The sequence below is a fragment of the Leptidea sinapis genome, chromosome 6 (assembly GCF_905404315.1).
Source record: "Leptidea sinapis chromosome 6, ilLepSina1.1, whole genome shotgun sequence".
NCBI lineage: Eukaryota > Metazoa > Arthropoda > Insecta > Lepidoptera > Pieridae > Leptidea > Leptidea sinapis.
Genome location: NC_066270.1, coordinates 5,540,323 through 5,565,656, shown reverse-complemented (window position 1 = coordinate 5,565,656; position 25,334 = coordinate 5,540,323). Strand labels below are relative to the sequence as shown.

Genomic DNA, 25,334 nt, shown 5'->3' with positions numbered 1-25,334 from the left:
CTTTTAAATCAATATTTAAGGCATCATCGTTGTACAACTAGATATTTATCATAAAAAAAACCTCAAGATTACAACGGGTGCATTAGATTTCACACATTTTTTGTATTTACAGTAACTATATCTTTCAATTTAACATCAAATGTAGGGTTCTCTATGCAAGGATCAACCAGCATGACGCATGGACCAGCTATGGCTTTCCTTGTCCCTATATTTTGTAATGCTCGCGAAATACCTCTACATAGAATAAAGTATTAAAAAAACGAAACTAAACTGCATTTACATCGAAGATTCTCTATCATTTAAAAAATCTCTTACATTATTACTATTAACGAGTTTACATTTGGTACGAACTTATTATGGGGGTACGCTATAAAAGGGATCCATTTTACTTAAAATAATCAATTTCATTAGCCTCTAAGTAGGCATTAAAAAATTGTCATTGTTTCTAATGTTTTATTTTTCAAATGTTTTCTTAAATCTATAAACATTGACATATACAAAAGGAAGGGATACATATTGTTTTGCCACCCGGTATAGAGAAACATAACAAAAAACCTATTATTTCATTGCAAAGGCCACACAGTTTCAGGCGATGTACGAACCAACGCTTTTAATCACTGTTGGTTACGTACACTCCGCTGATAGTTTCTCTTTCATCTTGTCTCCGCCTTTCTTCAGCAGATCGACATCCAGCAAGAACTTCCCCAGCTCTCCGGTCCGGAACGCTCGCACCAGATGCTTAGCAGCCTCTGTGATGTTCGGGACTTCTTTCATTCTGGCGTCGAAGTCTCTGATCCGTCGGATAAGGTTGTACTTCACACAGCCAGCGAGTAAAACCTGCAAGAAATCACTACATTAGTTGTTTATCATTTATCAGGAAAGATTATTTAGAACATACAACGTGTTACAAAATACCTCGTAAAAATATAATTATCAAAGCCAAAAATGTTGTCAACCCTAGTAAGCTGTCATGTCAGGGAACCAGATTATTAAACGGAAAGGCCTACGCACCTATTTTACTATTTCATTCATAAATGTTTGCTACCACAATACAAGGATGTCATTATACACAAGTACTGGCGTCAAAAAATGTCAAGTTGGATGCCACACAAGCCATATCCCGACGAGTGAGGTTGTGCATTGAGCAAGGCGGAGCACACTTTGAGCCGTTTCTGTAAATTTGACATTTATTATGAAAAAGTAAGTGTTCGTTTTAGTGGTTTTATTAGGTTAGGTCTTTTAAAAGTTATGTCATTGCGTGAATTAGGTAGAAAGAAAGGGTTAGCACATCAGTGAAAATAATAATATTTTTTTATTTTTTATGTTATACAGCTTTACTATGGTTTTTAAATATTGTTAATGGACTCGTTATAATGCCCCATTTAACCTCCTTTCAGCTTTACAGGTAGTTTTTGGATACCCTATATATCTTATGTCATTAATCCTAAATCATTTAAATATTTCTTACGCATTCAAATAACATGATGAAATTACCAATAGGTCTTCCCACAGATGGATAGAAAAAAATATATCAACAAAACGTTCCATAGACCGGTCATTTAAATGCCATTAGTAGAAAATGGATTAAAATACGTATCAATCTCGAATTACCAATTTAGAACCGCGAATATTACAAGTGGGAGGTTTCTTTAAACAAGATGACGGCTAGGTGGGTACCACCGTCGGCGGTGTTTTGTTTGTGAAGCAGCCCTGCGAAACTCTCTAAGAAAAAAGCGATTCATTCGAGTGTATGAAACATTGATATATTGACATAACGATTACGATTATTGAAATTTTTGGAGTCGGCGTCATCCAAGATAGGTTTGTAACTACATACATAGTTATAGGTGAGATGTGCTTGAGTCGTGAGGAGGCGAGAGGCGAGAGCGGGTGGCGGCGGAAGGACAGGACGATTCCAAAAATAACAATAATCGTAACTAGAATTAGATTAATTAATTAGATTGTATAAAAATACGAAATTATTTTTATACTTTTTAGTGCATATTATATCTATTGTTTTGAAATAGTGTTTTTGAAGTCGGGTGTTTTTTTGTTACAAAATTTTTTATTACCTACTTAGGCAGTTCCGCCTCTTATTACGTAGTATTTACATCCTCTTTGCCGTGAAGCAGTAGTGTACAATAACTGTTGTGGCTCGTTTTAAAGGGCGCGGTACCGAGAAATTTCTTGGCCTATGACACTACATATCATCTTCAAATGCGAAGCCGCTTAGAATTTTTGGGTACAATCGATAATCCTGAGCATTATAATAGGCAGATCATATTAACCATAGCCTTGAAACAACTTCAATGGACCGCAGACGTATCAGATGTTAAATTGAACTAGACTCCTCCACGCGTTCCAATAAAAGACTTGACACACGGTTAAAGAAATTATCATATAAGTTTCCGTTTTCTAAGGAGGCACGGATAGCAACAAGCAACAACTTTTTAGGACTACCGTCACAGTCACCACAAAATAATACCCGTTAACGAATTGACACATGATCCAACTTTCACCCCCGTAGCAGATGATAATAAATTGACACAAATAAGTCTAAATAAAATACATAAAAACTATTCGCTGTTATAAAAAAAACATCAGTATAATTCATATATTAATCATTTATTACACGCCGCATCAGTCAGTAGAATACTTCTAAACAAAAGCTCAATACACAATAGTAATGATCACCAATGACAGGCTAGAAGCTATTGCACTGAACGTTCATCACCTTCATCGCTCAGCTACTAATCAATCAAGTACGCCTAACGATTATTCTAGAATATTCTCGAACAGTGTAGTAACAACCAACAAATAAACAAATTGTTTACAAAACAGCTGGGATGTACTCGACCTTAATGTGCGAGTCATAAGGTTAAGATTATTTTACGCCGATAAGTACTTATCGAATTCTATTAGTCTCGCGAAAATTATAAGTCATCACGCCAATAATAAGTAAACAATAAATTACAGTAATAAACACATTACAGATAATTAATAAGTATCGAATGGTATATTATTACTTATCTGCCTTGTCGACAACAATAAAAGATATCAATGCACTCTTCGCCGGATCGAGAGTGTGACGTAACTGATTTTTTTTTAGGGATGCCACGCACTTATAAAGTACCCTAAGTACGTACAGGTAAATTATTTTCGAGACTTTTTTGCATGTGTGTGTGTGTGTTTATATATTATGCTATAGCCAGGTAGTTCATATGGAATTATTTTCATCATCATCATTTCAGCCGGAAGACGGCCACTGCTGGACAAAGGCCTCCCCCAAATATCGCCATGACGATCGGTCCTGCGCTGCCCTCATCCATCCTACTCCGGCGATCCGGACCAGACCGTCGGTCCATCTTGTGGGGGGGCCTACCAACACTACGCCTTCCGGTAAGTGGTCGCCATTCGAGGACCTTATTGCCCCAACCATTGCCATCTGTCCGCCGAGCTATGTGCCCTGCCCATTGCCACTTCAGTTTCGCAATAATTTGGGCTATGTCGGTGTGACTTTGGTTCTCCTACGGATCTCCAAATTTCTGATTGGATCTCGCAGGGAAACTCCGAGCATAGCCCTCTCCATTGCCCGCTGAGCAACAGTGAGCTTCCTCATAAGGCCCATAGTTAGCGACCACGTCTGTGTTCCGTATGTTATCACTGGCAACACACATTAGTTAAAAACCTTCGTCTTAAGACACTGTGGTCTTTTCGACGAAAAGATTTTACGGAGCTTCCCGAACGCTGCCCATCCGAGTTGGATTCGACGAGTGACCTCATTCCCGCAATTGGACCTGCCCAACTGGATTGTTTGTCCAAGGTAGACGTACTCGTCAACAATTTCGAGAGTACAGTTGCCAACTGTTACGTGAGTAGGTGCGACATGGGCATTAGACATGATCTTCGTCTTGTCCATGTTCATTTTGAGACCTACTCCTTGGGAAGCTGTATTGAGGCCATCGAACATATGGCTTAAGTCTTCCATGGTCTCTGCCATGATTACGATATCGTCTGCGAATCGAAGATGAGTGATGTATTTGCCGTTGAAATTGATTCCCAGCCCGTTCCAGCCCAGAACCTTAAAGACATCTTCCAATGCAGCGGTGAACAGCTTCGGCGATATAACATCGCCTTGTCTGACTCCCCGCTGCAGTCTGATAGGTTTCGAGAACTGATCCTGGAGACGGACTGACATGGTGGCGTTAGCAACACTTCTTTACAAACACTTCAACGAGTCGTGTTTAAATATAATAAATTATTTCATGAAAGTAATAAAGAATTAAATGCATAAATATAAATTATCGTATATTGGATGCATCAACCTTTAGAGCTTGAACTTATTGTTTGTGTAAGGATGATTACTGTCACAATTAGTAATTGCATCCAACAAATACAATGATTCATTAACCATAACAGGTCGACCTGGCACCACAAGCAGCACCCGTTCACAAGTTGAAGCATGGACCAGCCATCGTTCCGCTTGCACATATTTGAGGGAAGGAGACGACCCGGCACACGACGTCGCCGCAAATAATGCCATTCAGTGAGCATGACGAACCATTTTATAGCACACCAACGCATGATAACTAAAAATGTTATGTCACTTATTTTCAAAAAAAACCCCGCATCAGCATCACAAGTATGAGATATAATATGTACATATATACCTTGTTGATGTCATCGCAGGGTTCCTCTAGTCCCATATACTCCACGTAGCTGAAGTTCTCGTGCAGATTCATCCAGTACAGCAGATAGTCCGCTATGATCTCTTCTCCGACAAGGTGGTCCTGCAGTGACGCACACAAGGCCAGCTTCAGACCCATCTCTATGTTCCTCACGGTTGCTTCCAGAATACCTGATGATACGATTCGACCATGTTATCGGTGCTAAACATAAATATGTATTTTTAAATATAAATAGGTTTTAATGAGATTAGACGAGATGAGTACGAGACAAACAAGCGTAAGGCCCGGTATCTACCAAAGCGGAGAGGAGACTAGATGTATTTTGATAATCAATCAGCTTTCGTTATTTCCGGGCATGGGCCGTATGGGGTAGTGCGGCCGATATTAATATCATCTTTGTGCTGCAATAGAGGGCTATTCGCGCGATTTATAACCTAGGTCCTAAAGAATCATTAAGAGAAAAATTTAAAGAAATAAACATTTTGACTGTTGCTTCTCAATACATTTTTGATAATGTTCTGTATGTACATAAGCACATTGAGGAATTTTCTAGAAACTGTGATATTCATAATGTTAACACGAGGAACAAACATAAACTTGTTATGCCTACTACTCGGTTGGGTCGAGTTAGTAAGTCTTTTGTTGGGCGATGTATATGCTTCTACAATATGATTCCAGAAAATGTACAAAACAAATGTGTTACGAAATTTAAAATAATTGTTAAAAAACGTTTGTGTGGGAAAGGTTACTATAGCATAAATTCTTTTCTTAATGACACCACGGACTGGGAATAAAGCGAACACCCTCAGGCTCTTTAATTATAAATCTTTATTGTACGACATCATATTGTAATCCATATTTTTATATGAAAATAAAAAGCCCGCTGAGTTTGTTGCGCCCTTTCTTCTCAGGTCTGAGGCAGTCTATTTTGAATGGTTGGTAGTTTTTGACGTTCAATAAGTGATTTTGAATCCTATTTTGAATAAAAATATTTGTATTTGAATTCCACATCTCTTCTCAGCTTAGCTTCGGTGGAAATGGATCAAGCGGAGAGGAGAGGAGATGTGTCATTTTTCTATAGAATCCTTTCATCGCTCGGCGCGGCCCTCCCCCGCTGCCTTCTCCCGGCGCCTCGCACACCCGAAAGCGTTATTTGATCTGAGACATCACTTTTCTGATTTCAATCTCCCACATCTCTCCGCTTTGGTGAAAATAACCCAACAGCTTCGTGGCTTATTTCCTCTTGTCTCCGCTTTGGTGGATACCGGGCCTAAGGGTCACTTGATGGTAAAGGATCATTGTCGCCCATACTATATTGTAAGAGACCAACACCAGAGATACTGCACTACAAGAGCGTCGCGGGCATTTTACTTAGTTGTATGCCCTTTTTTTGAAGGTGCCCATGTCGTATAGACCTGGAAAATCTGTGCACAGCACATCTGTACTATGAAGTTCATTGCAGTTTGGTGGTACATGGTAGAATCTTTCTTGGAAACCAGCACTGTGGACGAATGTATGAAATCCATTTTTTTTTTTTATCTTTCTAATTATACTTTCTTGTTTAGATACCTACATTTTAAGCTTCATTTACTTCTAATAATGTCTTCCTTATATTGTTTGGTTTAGAATAACTTGATGGTGGGTGTATAAATATAATTTTTATTAGATCTTGATTTGGCAGAATATGTATGATAAATATAAGCCGAGTCAATTGAGAAAAATAACTTAAAATGGCGTCGCGTATCATTCTTTCTCACTCACACGGCAGAGTTAGTAAAACTTGTTGTGTGAAGTAGGTACATGATTTTACAACAAAATCTCGAGAAATGTATAAAGTACCAGTGTTGGACAATTCATTGGACAGGGTACTCATCTTAATAACAAAAAAATGTATTTGAGTTTACTGATTGCATCAATAATTACTACTTATGTCACATAATTACAGGCAAAATCCAGTATTACAATAGAGCCAGTTGATCTTTTTACATTAATGTCTACTCTTTGAATCCTATTACACAAGTACGATTTTATTAAATTTGGAGAAACATCTGTAACCCCATAGTTGTAAATTTTTTTAAGTAAGGTTTCATGGTGGACGCAGTCGAATGCCTTGGATAAATCACAAAACAATCCTAACGCATCACATGAATCCTCCGAGAGTAAATAATTATTAACTTATTTTATACTTTTCTTAAACGTCATCGTTTTTTTATTATTTACTAGCTGACCCGACAGACGTTGTTCTGTATATAATAAATAAAATAATGTTTTTACATGAATTTGTCAATAATATATCATAACATCAAAAATTACTTCGTAAAATATGCACCCTGCTGTCGTAATAAAATTGCTTCACAGCAGAACTGTCAAACCGTGCGTCAATTAATTCTCTCATAGAAATTATGTATGGACACATCAAAGGAAAAACAAATTTGTTGTATTTATTTAATTTAGCAGCATTTTCCTATTTATTCACCTTTTAAACCTTCTCTGGACTTCCACAAATAATTCAAGACCAAAATTAGCCAAATCAGTCCAGCCGTTCTCGAGTTTTAGCGAGACTAACGAACAGCAATTCATTTTTATATATATAGATTATTTACTGTCTGCAATAGGTGGTTCTGTAAACTACATTAGCATTTTTCTAGATAACATCAGGTAAACTATAAGATTTCGTTGCTTTTTATTGTCATAATATGTATTGAAAATAATTATTTTTAAGGAACTATGGGCCAACGAAACGTGCCGCGCGCCTTAAACATTATAGACCCCAAGAAACGGGAATAGTATAGGATCCCGCTATACAACGACCTTCACCGAGATGCTTATTTAATGAGACGTATTTTTTATGTTATTAAATATGCCAATAAATATATCCTATATGGGTTGCCTAACAAATTTCAGTCCAGAGTATTTTTAATTAATAATTTAAAAAAAAAATTTTTTTTAACATTGCACTGGTGTGATTACTAAATAAATTTGATACCAATCGAAAGTTTGAAGCCCATAGAATATGCAAACGTTAGGTTGCCTATTTTTTTCCGGTCACAACCACGGGTTGCCAGGTGTAAACAGGTAAATCTATACTAGCATTTTGCAACGGTCTGATTATTGAATCAAACTTAGATAAAATGAAAGATTATTTCATAAGGAACACGGTGGTATAGGGTTGCCTGCGAAAAATCAGTCCCGAATTACGGTTGTCGAATTTTAAATAATAAAATATCGCTGCGAGTGAATGTGTGTGAGAGAGAGGTCCCAGACCAGCCATCCCATGCGGTAGAAAAGGACGCAGCGTAGCAGCTGTTTAAAGTCCGCCCATTTAAAGAAGGAGAGTGCGCATGCTATTTGTTCTTGGAAATGAAAAGGATAGCGATAGACTCGTATATGCTGTGCATTATTTTGGAGTCGTTAATTATTAACATACAGAAATAGTTATTTAATTTTTTATTTTTTAATCAATTAATTATTTATCTATGTTTATTGTTTATGTGACACATCTTTAGTAAAAAAGACAGTTAGAGTAAAACATATATATTACTTATCTGGCAAATTTTATCTTTATTATTGGGTGCCAAAATAAAAAACAACAATTAAAAGAATACTTCTGTTTATTGAAAAAAATTTAAAATACAAATTTTTTTAAAATTATTCAGGTTCCGAGTCATCGGACATATAACTGTGATCTCCAACTTCTGAATCTTCTTCGTCATCACTCTCCGTTTCAGTTTTTTCGACAATGTCTTCTATTTTTAAACGTTTTTTACACGTTAATTAAATAATTAATAATTAATTTAATTAATTAATTATTTCTCATTTAATTATTCCAAAAAAAAAGGAAATCAGAACATTTTCTTGTTCAATTTTCAACTACCGTTTTTTAAGTAAATTACAAAAAAAATATGTGTGTCGAAAATAAACAAAACCATAAGTGAGTTTTACTAGCAATTACTTCAACATGACAAAAATATAGAAGATGTATTAGCTTAGATAATTTTAAAGATTCAATTATTATGTACTTACTGTATATTCCGCGATAAATTTAAGAAATTCTTCGTTATATTTTTTATTCAAAACAGTCCTTTTTTGTAGCACGTGGTATGATAACCTACAAATTGGAGTGACGCACTGGGTAGCTCAACAAAATTGTATTTAAATTTTTTTTTTTTACGAAAAGCTAACTTTAATGCACAGTTTTCAAAAGTTTCATCATCAAAATCAATTATTCCGTCATCCGAATCACACAAAAAACACTTTTTGGCCATTTTTTCCAACAATAAATAGCAGCACGTTTTTTCACTTGTATCTATAGCGACAATCTAGTCCAAAATAATGCACAGCATATACGAGTCTATCGCTATCCTTTTCATTTCCAAGAACAAATAGCATGCGCACTCTCCTTCTTTAAATGGGCGGACTTTAAACAGCTGCTACGCTGCGTCCTTTTCTACCGCATGGGATGGCTGGTCTGGGACCTCTCTCTCACACACATTCACTCGCAGCGATATTTTATTATTTAAAATTCGACAACCGTAATTCGGGACTGATTTTTCGCAGGCAACCCTATACCACCGTGTTCCTTATGAAATAATCTTTCATTTTATCTAAGTTTGATTCAATAATCAGACCGTTGCAAAATGCTAGTATAGATTTACCTGTTTACACCTGGCAACCCGTGGTTGTGACCGGAAAAAAATAGGCAACCTAACGTTTGCATATTCTATGGGCTTCAAACTTTCGATTGGTATCAAATTTATTTAATAATCACACCGGTGCAATGTTAAAAAAAAAAAATTTTTTAATTATTAATTAAAAATACTCTGGACTGAAATTTGTTAGGCAACCCATATAGGATATATTTATTGGCATATTTAATAACATAAAAGATACGTCTCATTAAATAAGCATTTCGGTGAAGGTCGTTGTATAGCGGGATCTTAGACTAGAAAGGAAAAAAGGAATCGACTTCGAAAAAATGTTGTTCGAAACTATAATTCACATACTTGAGACACAGTGAAATATCGTGAAGAACATTTATTAGCTTTGAATCACAGGTAGCCTAAGACCCACTGATTGCGACACGGGTTAATATTTTATAATATGTAGTATATAATCAACCTAAATGAAAACTCCTAAAAAAGCCGTACACAATTATATAATTATATCATCCCCGTAAACAAAAATCTTCATAAATTTTTTTTGGACCAAATGGCAGACATTCTGCATCAAACTAAAGCTATAAGAATTAAACCTATCACAAGCAAAAGCTATTTGTAAACATTTTGCATATTCGGGGACCCAGTGTCTCTATGAACGGCTGGATCACTTGGCGTTGCGTAGAGACGTCGCTTCATTGTGTGTCTTCTATCGCATTTATCATGGGGAGTGTTCCGAAGAGCTGTTGAACCTGATTCCTGCCGCCGAATTCCACCTTCGCACGACGCGCCACGAGTTAGGATATCATTCCCACCATCTGGATGAGTGGCGGTCCTCCACAGTGCGGTTTTCAAGGAGCTTTCTTCCACGTACTTCAAAGGTGTGGAATGAGCTTCCTTGTGCGGTGTTTCCGGGACGATACAACATGGGTACCTTCAAAAAAAGCGCGTACACCTTCCTTAAAGGCCGGCAACGCTCTTGTGATTCCTCTGATGTTGCAAGAGAATGTGGGCGGCGGTGATCACTTAACACCAGGTGACCTGGTACGCTCGTTTGTCCTGCTATTCCATAAAAAAAAAATCTGGTTTATTCCCGTTTATAGCTTTATACCAAGTTTATTTTTAAGGCCTTTAAATTTTAAGTAGTTATAATCTACCTAAGATCGTTTACCTTAAATTCTTATCAATTAAACGTTTGTTTTGTTTTAAAGCGTTAAATACGAGCTTATCAATGTAAACATGGGTTCAGCCACACCTTATCTGTGTCTTTCTAGACATGATAAGTGACACATTGCGATGTCCTTCAGCTGTCGGTTCAGTCACATGCGTCCACCTCACGTGTTTGCTACAAAGCAATCAAAAGACATCAACTGTAGGACCTTGAGCATACTCTCACCTAAAAGCCGGCAACGTATCCTTGTGTGAGGCTCCTTTGCACAGGAAGCCGGCTAGATTATGGGTACCAAAACGGCGCCTATTTCTGCCGTGAAGCAGTAATGTGTAAACATTACTGTGTTTTGGTCTGAAGCGCGCCGAAGCTAGTGCAATTACTGGGCAAATGAGACTTAACATCTTATGTCTCAAGGTGACGAGCGCAATTGTAGTTCCGCTCAGAAGTTTTGGGTTTTTCAATAATCCTGAGCGGCACTGCATTGTACTGGGTAAGGCGTATTAATTACCATCACCTGAGCGTCCTGCTCGTCTTGTCCCTAATTTTCATAAAATAAAAAAAGTGTCTTTGAATTTTGCTATAAAAAAAGTACCTAATAGTAACAACTAAATTGAAATTAAATAGTATCTATGAATAAAAAAAAAACTTTTATTTACACTAGCTGTCTCAGCAAACGTATTAAAATAAAGTAATAAAATAAATAATTAAAATTATTGGGATATAAAAAATAGATGACGACCGATTCGCAGACCTACGAAATGATATTATAATGTATAACAAATATTATAATTTATCATACATAGATACATATAAATGTACATAAAATTTATCATACTTTATCATCATCATTTATCATACAATAATCATTAAATTCGATTGCCATCTTGCAAATCTAGTGCGTATTTGTGGATGTAATAGAATAATATTAAAATAGCGATAGAAAAATAGGTGTTGATCGTAGAGGGTCGAAAATTTAGGGTTGTAAGTACTTTTTAATGTTGTATCATAATATAAAAAATAAATAATTTATCTAAATATTAAAAAAAAATAGGGTAACCTACCCTTAACATTTAGGGGGATGAAAAATAGATGTTGTTGGATTCTCAGACCTACCCAATATGCCACAAAATTTCATGAGAATCGGTCAAGCCGTTTCGGACGAGTTTAACTACAAACACCGCGACATGAGGATTTCATATATGGTATGTGTACGGAATAATGAAATGAGAAAACGCCAGCGTCGCAATGACCCATAAAATGTTGTCTCAGTATTGTCATGTGGGGCAAGTGTGCGCACTTTATCATTAAAACTAGTGTCAAAATTAAACGGTAACCATGAAAGTAAAATAAGAATATGTCGCTGATAGAGTATTTAGTCAGGTAATAATTAAATAAAGTATAAAACCTTAACACTTCGGAGAAAGCGGTTTAATCCGAATAATTCTAAATCTGCACGTTTTCCCCGTACTACGGTTAAGTATGCGAGTATACTCGTGTGGGGTAAATTTGCGCAACTAAGGGAACTAAGTGGATTTTTAATGCCCTAAGAAGACTGATTTTAATAAAACTTACATAACTTTATTGAGACGTAACATAACTTCGAATGTTATCCTAAATAAAAAGCTTAGATACGTTATTGACTGCAAAAAATTAAATCCGTAGTACAGTCAACAGTGTGACAATCTTTGCCATGACAGAAAATTTAACCTTTACGTAACCAGATTCTTTTTTTTTATTTATTCAGTAAACTAAAGTGGATTTACTTGCATAAGCTAATTTTCAAGCAACAAATTTGCCTACACATTTCACAAACTTCCCCCTCTTCATTCATAAATAAAAGGGTTGCGCACACTTACCCGCTACGCACAGTTACCCCATGTGATTAGCCCAGTTATTTCACTATAATAATTTGTCCAGATTATATTTATAAACATAGGACCTTAAGAATCTTAGAACAATAAAAAAAAATAACATTTTCACTGTTGCATCTCAATATATTATTGATAGTGATCTTATGTTTATAAGCACATTGAGGAATTTGGTAGAAACGACAATCGTAATGTTAGCACGAGGAACGAGGTGGTTAAGTAGAGTTAGTAAGTTTTATTGGGCGATGTATGTTTTTATAATACGATCCCAGAAAATGTACAAAACAAATGTGTTACGAAATTTAAAAGAATTTAAAAAAAACGTTTGTGTATTTTACGTAGGTAATGATGCCACAGATCAGAGTCACCAATACAACCTTGTAAATAAATGTACTGGGAATCATTTTTCATTAAGGTTACATCTTGCTTTTCTTAGTAAAAAAATCTTTCTTGCTTTAAGTTCTGTTTTTTTATTGGTGTTAAGAACCGATTATTATTTTAACAATTACAAGCGACATTAAAAAATAATTAACGTAATTTTAAACAATTTGTTATGTTTTTAAAGTGATAACCCTCACTTCTAGGATTAATACACAAATAAAATTTAAACAGGTTATCTACTGTAACGTAGATCCTGTAGATTAAGCCATAACCTCAGAGTTGAACAAAGCATACAAGATTTTATGACGATACGTCACTCAAACGGTTGCCTCAGTTGGCAGAGCACTGGCACGGAACGCCAGCGGTCGTGGGTTCGAGTCCTGCATCGTTCATATAATTTTGTTTTAAAATTTTATAACATAATTTTATAGTATGTACTAAACCCAATCCCTTCTCCAATAGATGTCATAAAAAAATTACTCTGAAAATCTTTTACCTATCTTAATCCTCGAAACTTGAAGATCTCAAAGCCGTATTGTTTCGAGAATACTGCAGCCGATAATTGATTACACGCCTTATAAGAGTGCTAAAATGTGAGCTAATTGAGTGCTTGATAATCCAAAAAAATTAGACTTTGCCATCCAGATACTAACAATCACATCAATGATGTTCATGGGTAGTGCCATTAGGTTTCCAACTTTGTCGCTTGCACAGTCACTTTGTAGAATCAATTACATTATCCCAACTTAAAGGTCGGCAGTGCATCTCTTGACATCAGCTGGGTGTTGTGGATGTACATGGGCGGTTGCATCATCACTTTCCATCACATAAGCCTCCTGCCCGTTTGCCCCTCATATATAAAAAAAATCTATAATTGTAAGTTCATTGCATTCCATATTATTTTTTATGACAGTTAAGGGACGAGATGAGCCGAACGTTCAGCTGATGGTAATTGATATGCCTTGCCCATTACAATGCAGTGCCGCTGCCCTCTCAGGATTATTGAAAAACCCAAAAATTCTGAGAGGCACTACAATTGCGTTCGTCACATTGAGAGATGTGAGATGATGATATATTGAGATGTTAAGTCTCATTTGCTATGTAATTTCACTAGCTATGGCATACCGAAACACAATTATAATGCTTGCACATTTCTGCTTCACGTTAGAAATGTGTGCTTGTGGTACCCATAATCTAGCCGGCATCCTGTGCAAAGGAACCTCCCACTGGTAAAATACATATAAAGTACCTATGCTTATCATTCTTACCAGGTGTGTCAAACATAAATATAGTGGGGTTTGAGTTGATCCTCATCTTGGTGTGCATGCTTCGTGTGACGCCGGCCACAGCGCCCACCTGCAGCGCATGCGCCTGCCGAGTGTTCCTGCTGCGAAGCATGTTGATGAGAGAAGACTTTCCCACATTAGGAACACCAATAATCATTACATTAAAGTCTTGTTCTTCACTCCGATTGTATCTGAAAGTCAAATAATCTTAATTCTAGTGCTTTAAAGACAATTTTTAATAATTAAATAATTATTTTTTAGATAAATCCACCAATTTAGGAGAACCAAAGATACCGACAAAGCCCAAATGATTGCGAAACTGAAGTAGCAGTGGGCAGGGCACATAGTTCGACGGACAGATGGCCGTTGGGGCAGTAAAGTCCTCGAATGACGACCACTTACCGAAAGCCGCAGTGTTGGTAGGCCCCCCACAAAATGGATCGACGATCTGGTCAAGATCGGGCTATGCTCGGAGTTTCCCTGCGAGTTCGAATCAGAAATGAGGAGATCCGTAGGAGAACCAAAGTAACCGACATAGTCCAAAAGATTGCAAAACTGAAGTGGCAGTGGGCAGGGCACATAGTTCGACGGACAGATGGCCGTTGGGGGAGCAAAGTCCTCGAATGGTGAACACGTACCGGAAGACGCGGTGTTGGTAGGTCCCCCCACAAGATGGATTAGGGCAGCGCAGGAGCAATCGTCATGGAAATCTTTGGGGGAGGCCTTTGTCCAGCAGTGGACGTCTTCCAGCTGATGATGATGATGATATTAAGCAAAATACATCAAGAAACTCAACAATTGACAGTTTAATTCATTTGATCCCACATTATTGTAGTATCAGACAGCTCACAAACCAATTACACTAATTAAATGAACTCTAACGGACTTCATCTCACAAAAAACAAAAATTAATATAGAGAATAACATATTCTATCCATACTCGACTAAATAGCAATGAATTTTGCTAGAGTAATCATGAATCATCCGAAAAACAAAAACGTTTTTATTGCTGCTTGCATTGCTTTTAACATACTATAAACAACAAGACTAATCGACTATTAAAAGGTCCTCAAAAATATCCCAGTGGCAATGTTTATACATATGCATTAAACATTCATTCAAATCAATACTTTATTTCGTGGAAGTAATGTTTTAAAGTCTATTGTATACACTCATAAGAAGACATACTTCTCTTTAGCACCATAATCAATGAGCACATTACACACACATTGCCAATATATTTTGTTATAGGATGAAATGTAATTATTTAGCAAAATGATTAAAGACGTCAAGCTAGTTAAATAATTTTGTTAATTTAAAGGTGCACTTATCTTAAATATGATACTACTTCCTTTTAAAGTTTGGATATGCTGTTATTTGGACAGTTTTTCACTGAACACTTTGTCATTGCGGTGTGTTGCATTCACACCATGGGCAAAACACAACTGGCATGGTTTTCATTCAGTATGTCATAGATGTGTAGGCAGACTTTACTTTAGACAATTTTTCAGTGGAATTGTGAGTCTAGTTATGTTTTGTATGCCATTGGCTGTATATATATATATATAGGTTTTAATCTGGTATTTTTTTTTACTGTAAGTAGTTGTATTAGATTACAGAAAGTGTGTCAGATGTGTGTTTGTTGCAGCCACATATTACTAGTATCTAATGACTTAGTTAAAAATGGCTGAAAATATTTATTTAGAATTGAATTTATAAAAATTGCTGAGACATCATTATAACCAATTTCTTGTGACAGAAAAACATGCTCCTTCCGGGGTCAGCTGCTTTAACAGGTGAAGACTGTATATGGCAAAAAATTGTCTAAAAATAATGTGGAAATGCAGACTGTGTTCTTAGTAGACTTAGTGACAGTTTGTATTTTAAGTATTGTAAATAAAGTTGAAAGTTATAGGCATTAAATTATAAGCATTTCTATGTTGTAAATAAAATTGTTTTAAATCTTCTGAAATATAACATATTGGTAACTGCTATATGCGCTGGGAGTGATTTCTGGGTCAAGATTTTTATCCGGTAGTTACATAACCTAATATTTAATACAATTAAAATATTTGAAGAATGATCCGATTCTTCTTTAATTCTAAGTAGCTACCTATTAAATTATATTTTATTATGAAAATACAATATTAATTAAATTTCTTTACAACTCTCTGTATTAGAACTTATTGGAAGCAACTCTCTGTATTGGAATATATTGGAAGCAACTCTCTGTATTGGAACATATTGGAAGCAACTCTCTGTATTGGAACATATTGGAAGCAACTCTCTGTATTGGAACATATTGGAAATTAAATAAATTGCAGGACTGACTTATTAAATAAAGTGCATAGACAATATATTATATCCCACCTGTTTGAATCTTTAATAACTTCAATCATTATAGGTGTCAGTGATTTTAAGCCCCTACAAAATTGATCTTTACTGTTTGTAAATACAACATGCTTTATCCCATCTTCATTTAGTAGCTGATCCTTTATTTTAGGTATTTGTGATTGAACTGTAAGATCCTTTTTGTTAAGCACTAATATATGTGGCTTTGCTCCTGTTACTGTACTAGTAAATAATGGATTTCGCCCAGAAAATGGTATCCTTGCGTCATGAACCTCTACTACACAATCCACAGATTTCAGTGTACGCTGTATTTGCTTAAGGCCTTTGTTCATATGGCCAGGGAACCATCGTAGAAGATCTTTGGTCACATAAGGACACTTTTTACGGAAGCTATATAGTGCGGCATCGAATTTTGTAGCCATTTCTATTTGTTTTGGTATTGAGGTTATGAATTAATGTTTATATTTTGTACGTCTAATGCAACGTAACTTCTAGATACGCGACACGGTCAATATTAATCATTGTAATAATTTTTATAAGCCTTTGTAGTTTTATTAGGAATAATAACAAAATACAGTCTGTATTTTGTCAACCAAATAAATAATACATTCCAGAAATCCGACTTCCGAATTGTTATTGCGACAAAAACATGTCAATTATCTGACAAATAAGTCAAAATTGAAACAGCTGATTTGAAGACCAAGAGTATCGTTACTTTAGATTGATATTTTTCACTGGAATTTATGTCTCTATGTTTCGGAATTTTTAGAGACTGGCCAGTGTGGCGTGAGTCGAAATAAGCGAGAATTTAAAAAAAAAATTGGGCTCGCAACACTGTAAATTATGTGAAAAATAGTTTTTACACTTTCATTATAATATATATTTTATTTATATGATGAATATAGATGTTTGTTTCCGAGTCATGGATGTTTATATGTATTTATGTATTTTTAAGTAAGTAGGTATATTGTATTAAATATATTGTTGTCTTGTACCCATAGTACAGGCTATGCCTAGTTTGGGGCAAGAAAATTTGTGTAAAAGTGTGTCAATATTATTATAATTTCATCTTATTTCTACATTTATATATAACGTGAATCAAAAAGGGTATAACATCCCTTCAATACTACGTTATATAAGTCATATGCAATAGTATTGTGATGTTTAAATTTGAATAAATAAAATAAATGAGATTAAAAAAAGCCCCTACAAAATAAAAATATTATTTTTCAATTTCTTTTCTCAGACAACCCTAACTTTTAAAGAGACCGCCATTTAATATGGGTGGAACCGTTGTTTGTAAACCACACAACACCACTAAAGGAAGAGTTCAATCATGCACCAATCTTCGGAAACAGGCGTATGAGGGAAGCCTCCTATTCCGGTACCGACGGTGGTACAATTCGCGAGCTGCGACCAGATTGTTATTTGTCACCGCACCAACACACAATATCATGTCGTAATATTCATTGTTCCCATAATCTGCCATGATTATCATACGAAAATACTGCAATCCAAAAGTCCAACGCGACGATCTAACAAACATGAATGTCGGAACACAACTAAAGTATAAAAAATATTGAATAAAATGTCCATTGAATTAGGTATTATGATTAAGGAGTATGCACACTCGCCGAAATAACACGTGGCTTTTATTTTTTATGGAAAGGGAAGACAAACGAACGTACGGGTCACCTGGTGTTAAGTGATCACCGCCGCTCACATTCTCTTGTAACACCAGAGGAATCACAGGACGTTTGGCGGCCTTTAAGGAAGGTGTATGCGCTTTTATTGAAAGTACCCATGTCGTATCATCCCGGAAACACCGCACAAGCAAGTTCATTCATAAGAAAGCTCCTTGAAAACCGCACTGTGGAGGACCAAATTCGGCGTCAGGAATCAGGTGAAACAGCTCTTCGGAACACCATGATAAATGCGGTAGAAGACACACAATGAGGTGATGTCTCTACGCAACGCCAAGTGATCCAGTCGTTCACAGACCACTGGGTCCCCGACAATTCGAGCTGCTCTGCGTTGCGCGCGGTCAAATGGATCGAGCTTATACTGGGGTGCGCCAGACCAGAGATGACAGCCTATTTTGCTTTGCTCTCCAGATGTCCTCGAAATTGACAATCACTCAAGATTTCAAGACCCAGTATTCCGTTATTAGGCGAGGATGTAAAGGAAGTGTTGTCAAAGAGCGGTGATACGATAAATGGGGTTTTATTAGTTGCATACGCGCAAACTTGAGTCTTCTGGGAGTTAAATTGAACAAGGTTCATATTTACCCACATAATAGGGGCAAGCCTCCACATTTGTAAGCTCTGGTCTGCTACTCAGAAATTTCTTACTAAAACCCCAATGCTTTGCAAATGCCCGGCCCGGGAATTCAAATTCAAATTCAAATATTTTTATTCAAAATAGGATGTGACATCACTTATTGAAAGTCAAAAACTACCACCCATTCCAAAATGAATGCCTCAGACCTGAAAAGAATGGGCGCAACAAACTCAGCGGGCTTTTTTTTTCATCGAATAAATATGTTTACAAAGTAATATTGAACAATTAAACTTATTATTTAATAGCCTGAGGGCGGTCACTCCATTCCCAATCTGTGGTATCATTAAGAAAGTCATTTATGTTATAGTAACCTTTACCACACAAACGTTTTTTAACAAATCTTTTGAATAACGTTATACTTTTGTTTTGAACATTTTCTGGGATCTTGTTGTAAAAGCATATACATCGCCCCACAAAAGACTCACTAACTCGACTAAGCCGAGTAGTAGGCATCATAAGTTTATGTCTGTTCCTGGTGTTAACATTATGGTTATGACAGTTTCTGGCAAATTCACTTATGTGCCTATGAACATACATTACATTATCAAGAATATATTGAGAAGCAACAGTCAAGATGTTAATTTCTTTAAATTTTGCTTTCAATGATTCTTTAGGACCTAGGTTATAAATAGAGCGAACAGCCCTCTTCTGCAGCACAAATATTGTATTAATATCGGCAGCGTTGCCCCATAGCAATATATACTATAGGACATAATACTATGGAAATAACTAAAGTATACTAGTCGCGCCGTATCTATGTCAGTTAATTGTCTAATCTTTTTGACCGCGTATGCTGCAGAACTAAGTCTGTTCGCCAATCCTTCAATATGGGGGCCCCATTGTAATTTGGAATCTAGAGTTATGCCAAGAAATATAGCAGATTCCACCGGTTCTATCACCTCTCTGTTTAACAAAACATTTGCATTTACATTTTTGACATTTTTTACGGTAAATTTAATGTATTTAGTTTTCTTGCTATTTAACAATAGGTTATTAGCGCTAAACCAGTACACGATGTCAGATAAAATATCGTTCACTTCGTCATACATAGCTTGGTTTCTTTTCACTTTGAAAATCAGTGAAGTGTCGTCCGCAAACAATACTACCTTATGTTTTTTCTCTATAAGATTAGGAAGATCATTTATATAGATAAGGAAGAGGAACGGTCCAAGAATAGACCCTTGTGGTACCCCCATACTGAGAAGAGTCCCAGGAGATCTCTTGCCATTCACGTCGACCCTCTGAATTCTATTGTTTAGATATCAAGTCAGAAGATCGAGCGCAGTTCCTTTTATGCCATACTGGTATAGCTTCCTGGCCAGCGTTGAATGCTGAACACAATCAAAAGCCTTAGATAAATCACAGAAGATGCCAAGTGCATTCTGCGATTCCTCCCAGGCATCAAAAATATTCTTGATTAGCTCAACACCTGCATCCTTTGTTGAATGTCCCAAAGTAAAGCCAAATTGTTTCAAATGAAGATTATGAGAGTTAAAGTAAGTAAGCATTTGGCTTATAATTATTTTTTCAAAAATTTTACTAAGGGTCGGCAAAACCGACACAGGACGATAGTTATTCGGGTCAGAAGAGCAACCCGACTTAAATATTGGTGTAATTTTACTATGTTTCAGAAGGTCAGGAAACACGCCACGACTAATACAATTATTAAAGACTATTGCAAGATATGGTGCTATGACATCACTTATTGAACTTATTATTTTAACAGAAATGCCCCATATATCAGCAGTATTTTTCATGTCGAGAGACTTAAAAGTTTTAATTATTTCTCCAGGGCTAACAAAACTAAAATTGAAAGTTTGTTGGCATTCTTTAACATTTTCCAGAAGAAGTGACTCAGCAACATTGGTGGAGGAGACAAGAGTGCTTGTGATAGAAACTGGAATGTCAGAAAAAATTTTCTCAAAAGCAGAAGCAACTTCCTGCTGAGATTGAATTATAGTATTGTTTATTGATAAATTGTATTCAATGTTGCGGTCTTTCACTCTTCCAGATTCCCAGTTAATCACATTCCAAGTCATCTTTATTTTAATCGGTGCATTTTTAATTATCTGTCTGATATGCATAGACTTTGCAATAGAACAAACACTTTTAAATAATTTAGAGTATTTTTTATCATACTCGATAAAAGATGTATCATGATTATATAATGATCTCTCAATATAGTTCATATAGCCTTTGTCTGCTCCTGTGAATGCCAATTGCCAGCTGTTGCCCAATCATTAAATGACAAGAGACCACCTGATTTGACTGTCTTTGAAGTAAATATAGAAGTAAACTCTGTTTTAATTATTTTAAATAGCATATCATACATTTCATTAGGATTTATATTATATTTCAATGAATCCAAATTTGAGAGTTTAACTGACACATTACCTCTATATTTCTCCATTCGCCTATTATTCACAGGAACAAACGTAAACTTTTCAATTTTATTACATTTATTGAGCTCAATATTAAAAGAGGCTAACTGGCCAAAGTGGTCTGAACTCAGTTTGTTTATTACAAGATATGGAGAGAGAAATGGGTTTATAATTTGAGAATAAATTTGATTATAATTATAATTTGAAATCATTACAGCTTTTGGAGGTGCTGGTTACTCTAGTGGGCTCTAAGAAAATATTGGTAAAATCATATGATTTGAACAAAGATCTGAATCTAATACTGGTGGTGGATTTTTCAAATAAATTAATACTAAAATCACCACATATCATGATATACTTCTTCGAATTACATAATTTTAGTAAAACCTCCTCCAATACACTTTCAAATAATTCATATACTGCATCTGGGGGTCTGTATATACTGACAACAATGGCGTGATCAAGCTCTGCACAGGCTATTTCAATGGTACGTTCAACAGAGAGGCCTACAATATCTTCACGTTCTTTGAATTTAAATAATTTACTTACAAGTATAAGAGAACCGCCACGTGTAGCCTTTTCTCTGCAAAACGCACTTGCCACCTGATGACCACTGAAGTTAAAGATGAGCTCATATTTTCTGAGCCAGTGCTCTGTTAAACATAAAATATGTATATCTTTATGATCCATAAATAACTCCAGTTCAAGTTCTTTACCAAATAATCTTTGCATGTTTTGGTGCATCAGGTTTGCAATTTTACAATTATTACTTATTCTAGTACATGATACATTACTTGTTTTTACACTGCTAGAGGAGTCCCCTATTGTTTAATTTTTTGGAAAATATTCCAAATCTTTACTTAAATTAGTACACTGCTCAATAGATGCAGTGGTTATTAAATTAATACTCTGCTCAATAAAAGCAGTGGTTATTAAATTAATACTCTGCTCAATAAAAGCAGTGGTTATTAAATTAATACTCTGCTCAATAAAAGCAGTGGTTATTAAATTAATACTCTGCTCAATAAAAGCAGTGGTTATTAAATTAATACTCTGCTCAATAAAAGCAGTGGTTATTAAATTATTACTCCGCTCAATAGAAGCGGAGTCCCTAAAGTTATCACACTGCTCAATAGAAGCAGTGCTTATCAACGTACAACTAACCTGCTCAAAAGAAGCAGGAGACGGGATTGCCAAATAGTTGGCTGTGTTATAAAATAAATAATATGATAGCTATCTGTCTTTCATAATTAGATAGGTGTAACCTATCAGATGTCAATATATTACATTTTTTATGATTAATTATATTATTTATGTCTATTATCTGTATTTTACTAGATAATTTATTATCATTACATGTCAAATAATTCGAATGAGACAGTAGGGTTAACATATTGTTCAAATTATATCTAATTTTGTTTTCCTGCGGCAAATCAGGCGTGTATGGAAATGTAAATAATATAAGATTTTCTATTTTTAAGGTATTTAAGTCACTGTACAGTTTTTGTAATTTTTTTTATCTAAATTACCTCTTCTCCCAATCATTACAATAGCAGAAGTATTAGAGCAGTGAGTATCACTAATATTTTTTTTTTTTTTTTTTTTATGGAATAGGAGGACAAACGAGCGTACGGGTCACCTGTTTTTAAGTCATCACCGCCGCCCACACTCTCTTGCAACACCAGAGGAATCACAGGAGCGTTGCCGGCCTTTAAGGAAGGTGTACGCGCTTTTTTTGAAGGTACCCATGTCGTATCGTCCCGGAAACACCACACAAGGAAGTTCATTCCACAGCTTTGTAGTACGTGGCAGAAAGCTCCTTGTAAACCGCACTGTGGAGGACCGCCACACATCTAGATGGTGAGGATGATATCCTAACTTGTGGCGTGTCGTGCGAAGGTGGAATTCGGCGGCAGGAATTAGGTAAAACAGCTCTTCGGAACACTCCCCGTGATAAATGCGGTAGAAGACACACAATGAAGCGACGTCAACGCCAAGTGATCTAGCCGTTCACAGAGTACTGGGTCCCCGACAATTCGAGCTGCTCTGCGTTGCACGCGGTCAAATAGATCGAGCTGATACTGGGGTGCGCCAGACCAGAGATGACAGCAATACTCCATGTGTGGCCGGACCTGCGCTTTGTACAGCGCTGGAATGTGGGCCGGCTTGAAGTATTGCCGTGCTCTATTAATGACGCCCAGTTTCTTTGAAGCCAATTTGGCTTTGCCCTCCAGATGGCCACGGAATTGGCAATCGCTCGAGATTTCAAGACCCAGTATTCCGATACTAGGCGAGGTTTTTAGGGAAGTGTTGTCGAAAAGCGGTGATGCGACAAATGGGGTTTTTTTAGTGGTAAACGCGCAAACTTGAGTGTTCTGGGGGTTAAATTGGACAAGGTTCAATTTACCCCATTCCGCGACCTTCTCAAGAGAGGACTCGATAGAAGACACAAGTTTCTCCCGGCACTGGTCGACGATTTCCCGAGAGAGTCGTGCATGGCCCGTGTATACGGCATCACCAGTGCTGTCATCTGCATAGCAATGAATGTTGGATGTGTCGAACATATCATTGATATGCAGAAGAAACAGCGTAGGAGATAGCACACAGCCTTGGGGCACTCCAGCATTCACGGGCTTCGGGTTCGAGCAATGTCCGTCGACAGCGACCTGTATGCTGCGCCCAGTGAGGAAGCTGGATGTCCACTTGCACAAGCTCTCGGGAAGCCCAAATGATGGAAGTTTAGAGAGGAGCGCCTTGTGCCATACACGACCAAAGGCCTTCGCTATATCCAGGCTAACTGCCAGGCCTTCCCCCTTGCTTTCAATAGCCGCAGCCCATCTATGTGTTAGGTATACCAGAAGATCACCTGCCGACCGACCATGGCGAAAGCCGTATTGTCGGTCGTTGATCAACTGGTGACCCTCTAGTCTAATTCGTTTAATAATCTGATAATAAGTTGCCCTTGGCATGCAAATATTTGTTACAGACTGCCCATTACTTATTTTATGAAAAATCAACCCCATATTTCTTCCCAGATCATCGCTGTAGATCTTTATATGTTTCTTATGGGAAGAAAGTATTTGTGCATGATTTTCAATACAAGGAGAAGTGAGAGCCCCAACAGACTGAGAAATTGATTTTATGTCACATTTATTGCCCAAAGGGCCCGGAGAAAACTGACAGTTGCAATTATAAATTTTAGTTATTGAATTAAAACACTCTGTGTTATAGGTGCTAAGCTCAATCCTATGAAATACCTACCTATCTATTATTAATACGAGAATGGTCAAAGACATCTATTTTTGACTAAAATTATCCGTGAAGAACATTTTCTGAATAGGAGCCTATTAGAATTATCTTTATTGGATAAAACATTTTTGTGTTTTAAGAAGGGACAAGACGAGCTGGCCATTCAGCGAATGGTAATTGATACGCCCTGCCCATTACAATGCAGTGCCGATCAAGAGTTAAGAAAAACCCAAAAACGCGTGCGGAACTACAACTGCGCTCGTCACCGTGAGACATCAATCATTCAAATAATCCTACATTAAAGTGCTTAGGTAATAACTTATCAAAAATGAGAACACAACATAAATATCTTGAATTAAAAATGGTCCGGTGTGTAGGTTCCTTTACAATCGGCAATCCCTTTGATTTTACAAACACATAAACATTCTCCAATCAGAGAGCAGTAAATATTTGAATCATGATATTCACATTCACACAATTCAAAGAGTAAAAATGCCAATAGGCCGAACTTTTTAACCTAAAAGTATGCATTACAGAGATTATACATTTCATAATTGGAATAGTATTACCTATGTTTATTGGTAATTAAAGTAAATACAAATTTAGAATGATTTTCAATGTCAGCTAAAGAAAATGCACATACAAAATAACTTCGTCTTCATGGCAAAATGAGATTATAATTTTCCTCACAGGTGCAATGAGCAGTAGGCATTTTACTATTATCTGATATTATGTCACATCTACGTTATTCATCTGTTTTAGGTCAAAGAGAGTTCAGAAAAACAGCTGATAAGGGTTGCGGGATGCATAGTTTTTGCGAAAACTGTGGACTTTAAATATTGTATTCAAATATAACGCTAATTCATTTCTGACTTCACATAGCCATTAGAGATGACCTAAGGAATGTCGGGTTCAAAGCATAGTATACCCTGTTTGATTCACGTTGTATATAACATGTTTATA

General features: G+C 36.3%; 1 protein-coding gene across 1 annotated transcript; it reads right to left on the bottom strand.

Moving 5' to 3' along the window:
- Positions 1–439: 439 nt before the first annotated feature.
- On the bottom strand, positions 440–17,056 carry LOC126964801 (mitochondrial GTPase 1). Its single transcript, XM_050808072.1, has 4 exons — positions 16,420–17,056; positions 14,032–14,240; positions 4,671–4,858; positions 440–837 (listed from the first exon to the last, which is right to left on the bottom strand). The coding sequence occupies exons 1-4, from the start codon at positions 16,821–16,823 to the stop codon at positions 625–627; spliced, it is 1,014 nt and encodes a 337-aa protein (XP_050664029.1). The 5' UTR covers positions 16,824–17,056; the 3' UTR covers positions 440–624.
- Positions 17,057–25,334: the final 8,278 nt, after the last annotated feature.

Coding starts and splice junctions, on each gene's coding strand:
- LOC126964801 (XM_050808072.1), bottom strand. CDS start 16,823: ATGGCTACAAAATTCGATGCCGCACTATATAGCTTCCGTAAAAAGTGT. Junction 14,241..16,419: donor GTTATTAAAGATTCAAACAG/GTGGGATATAAT, acceptor TTTGACTTTCAG/ATACAATCGGAGTGAAGAAC. Junction 4,859..14,031: donor ATTTATGTTTGACACACCTG/GTAAGAATGATA, acceptor TCGTATCATCAG/GTATTCTGGAAGCAACCGTG.